Source organism: Microtus ochrogaster, unplaced genomic scaffold (genome assembly GCF_000317375.1).
Source record: "Microtus ochrogaster isolate Prairie Vole_2 unplaced genomic scaffold, MicOch1.0 UNK57, whole genome shotgun sequence".
Lineage (NCBI taxonomy): Eukaryota > Metazoa > Chordata > Mammalia > Rodentia > Cricetidae > Microtus > Microtus ochrogaster.
Window position 1 is genome coordinate 2205208 of NW_004949155.1, and position 3136 is coordinate 2208343.

The window sequence follows — 3136 nt, forward strand, 5'->3', positions numbered from 1 at the left end:
CCCCTGGATAGCACACACTCACCCGTCCAGATGGGATTCCTCAGCAACTATACAGGGCCTGTAAAGATTCTTTTTATGTGTGTTTCAAGATGTCTATTTTAGAAAAGATTTTGTGTGTTGCTGCATAGTGTGTGTGTTCTTTGGTATTTTGTGGAACATTTTGTAGATATCTGTTAAGTCCATTTGATCTATAATGTCATTTTTTTTTGTCTTTAAAAATAGTTTTGACTTTTATTTTTGTTGAAATAAGAGCAGCGGGGCTGCGTCCCCAGCACCCGGCTGCCCACATGGCTAGCTTAGCTTATGCCCTGAAATAATTACACGGAAACTGTATTCTTTTAAACGCCGCTTGGCCCATTTCTATCTAGCCTCTTCTAGGCTAGCTCTCGCACCTGGACTAGCCCATTTCTAATAATCTGCTGTAGCCCATGAGCTGGTTTACCAGGAATGATCTTAACCTGCGTCTGCCTGGAGTGGGAGAATCATGGCGACTCACTGACTCAGCTTCTTTCTCCCAGCCTTCTGTTCTGTTCAGTCCTCCCACCTATGCTTTAACCTATGAGGGCCAAGCAGTTTTTTTATTGCTTAACCAATGAAATCAACAGATTGATATATGACACTCCCACATCATATTTTTCTCAAATATTGTATCCTGAATATAGTTTCCTCTTCCTCCTTTTTTCCCAGTCACCCATCCAGATCCACCCTTCCTTTGTTTCCCTTAAGAAAAGAGTACACCTTCCAGGGATATCAACCAAACATGACATAACAAGTTACAATAAGACCAGACATATCTCTTCATATTAAGGCAGGATAAGGCAATCTAGCAGGAGAAAAAGGGTCCCAAGGGCAGGCAAAAGAGTCAGAGACATTCCCTACTCCCACTTTTCGAAGTCTAATGAGAAGACCAAGTTACAGAACTGTAATATAAATGCAGAGGACCTAGGTCAGATCCATACAGGTTGCCTGATTGTCACTTCAGTCTCTGTGAACCCCTATGGACCTAGGTTAGTTGATTTTGTGGGCCGGTTCTTGTAGTGTCCTTGAACTTCTGGCTCATAAATCCTTCCTCTCCCCTTTCCAGAGGATTCCCTGAGCTCTGCCAAATATTTAGCTGTGGATTTCTACGTTTGTTTCTATCAGCTGCTGGATGAAACCTCTCTGATGACAATTGTGCTAGGTACTAGTCTACAAGTACAGAAAAGTATTGGTAGGAATCATTTCATTGACTTTTTTTTTGCCAGTCATGTTTTTTTTTTTTCTTTCTATTCTGGGTCTCTGGGCTATCCAGCTTCTGGTTCCTGGCACACTAGGCAGTGCCAGGTATGGACTTCCTCTTGCTGTATGGGTCTCAAGTTAGACCAGCTATGATGTCAACAGGGTCCAATACAATTTCCCACCCCTATTGACCATTGATCTCCTGCTGTCCACCTCAGAGGGGTGCTGACAGGAAGGGTATGGAGTGCCGCTTTTGCCTCAGCAGAGAGAAGTGAACTGCATGGAGGCATGGGAGATGAGGACCCGAAGGCCTGTGTTGGTCAGGCCTGAAGGGTGTGAGTTGTGACTGGTGTGAGCTTCCTGCTTGACTGAGGTCTCAGGGTGCTGACCGAGCCTCGGGTGTAGGTGAAACTCTGAGGTGTGGGCTCAGAGGAAAAAGGCTTCCCTAGCCTAGTGTGCAACCAGGCCTCAGTGAAGGCTATGGGCCCCTCACGGACCTCCACTGGGCTGTGTACCTGTCATCTGAGCTTCATCATGTGCGTCTGTCCTTCCAGGTGGTCGCGATAGGTCTGCGGTCCTGTGCAACTGACACCGCAGACCTTGCAGTAGTGCATGGAGGGTGGCCTGTGGTCCGCCTTGGTCTTTGGCAGCCTGTCCAGGAACTGCAGAGTGTCGCTGGTAAAGCTGGGATTCTATGTCCCGCGACCTGGCCTGCCCAAGTTGTCCAAGTCCACCAGAGCCTTCTCGGACGCTTGCTGCTTCTGCAGCACCTGCTGGGACTTTGGTGGGTGGTCCAAGCAGTGGGAGCTTGGGCCTGCCCTGTAGAGTGAGGGTGTTATCTGGTCGCTCTGGTGTGTCCTTACAGCTCCTGATTCCCTTTGACTCTTAGCAGCTGGTGTGTGGATGAAGCAGTGACCACAGCTTCATGTTGCTGCTGTCAGTGTATGCCTTTGGCTACCTGGACTGATCTTCAGTTGGGTGCTGCTGGCACTTGGGCTTCTTGCCTGGTGCTACTTGAGCCGTGGCTTTGAGGCTAGCTGCCTGTGTCATGTGCTGGTGTTGTTTGAAGACAAGGGGCGACCTGTGCACCTGGGGGTACACGCCTGTAATCTGCCTGCCTGGGTTCGTTTTCCAGATACAGAAAATGTAGAATGGTTAAATACGATGGTAAGGCACATGTGGCCCTTTATTTGTCAATTTATAGAAAAACTCGTTCAAGAAACCTTAGAACTGGCTGTGTGCTGAACAAATGCCCACCTCAGCATTTTCATTTTCTCAAAAGTAAATGTGGGTTAGCAACCCCTTAGAGTCAATGATGTTAAGGTTTATACTGAAAATGTAAACAAAAGACAAATTATTCTGGCCCTTCAGATTAGTTTTTTTTAACCTTTTCAAATGTTTTTATTTTAAAGGCACAGCTAGACCCCACCCTCAGTACAGCAATCCTCCTTCACGGGGAGACCAAGAGGACAGACACCCCAAAGCTAACTATATACACAGACACGCGCGGTGCTTCGGTCTTTTAACTCTTTCCTCTTTTTCTTTCTTTAAATCCCCTTTCTTAGAAGACAAGCTATAGAATACTAGGGCAAAAAAAAATAAACCAAATTCAGAACCCTCATGTTTATTTGGGGAAGGGGAGGAAGGGAGGTTTGTGGGTGTCCACCCCCACTGCAGTCCCTAGCCTTCATGTCACTTCCTCTGTCCCCCTCCTTGGTGGGCGAGGGAACTGGACTGGGTGAGTTGGGGGGGTCTGGACCTAGCAAGTGTACAGTGTGGGGAAGCAGAGCCGGGGCACGGGGAGGACTCAGGGCGCACAGGGCGGAAAGGGGCAGCTAGAGTTGCATTGTGTACATTCTGGGCCACGACTGGTGGCGGTGTCCCGGATAAATGTCGCAGGTGGGGGATTTCTTGCTGC

General features: G+C 47.9%; 1 protein-coding gene across 1 annotated transcript in view; it reads left to right on the plus strand.

Annotated features, from left to right (window-relative positions):
* LOC101989539 overlaps positions 1–2048 on the plus strand; it is a 35218-nt gene extending 33170 nt beyond the window's left edge. Inside the window, exon 6 of the mRNA XM_026777343.1 lies at positions 1773–2048. Within this exon, the coding sequence (XP_026633144.1) occupies positions 1773–2048 (276 nt within the window). The remainder of the gene's footprint in view (positions 1–1772) is intronic.
* Positions 2049–3136: the final 1088 nt, after the last annotated feature.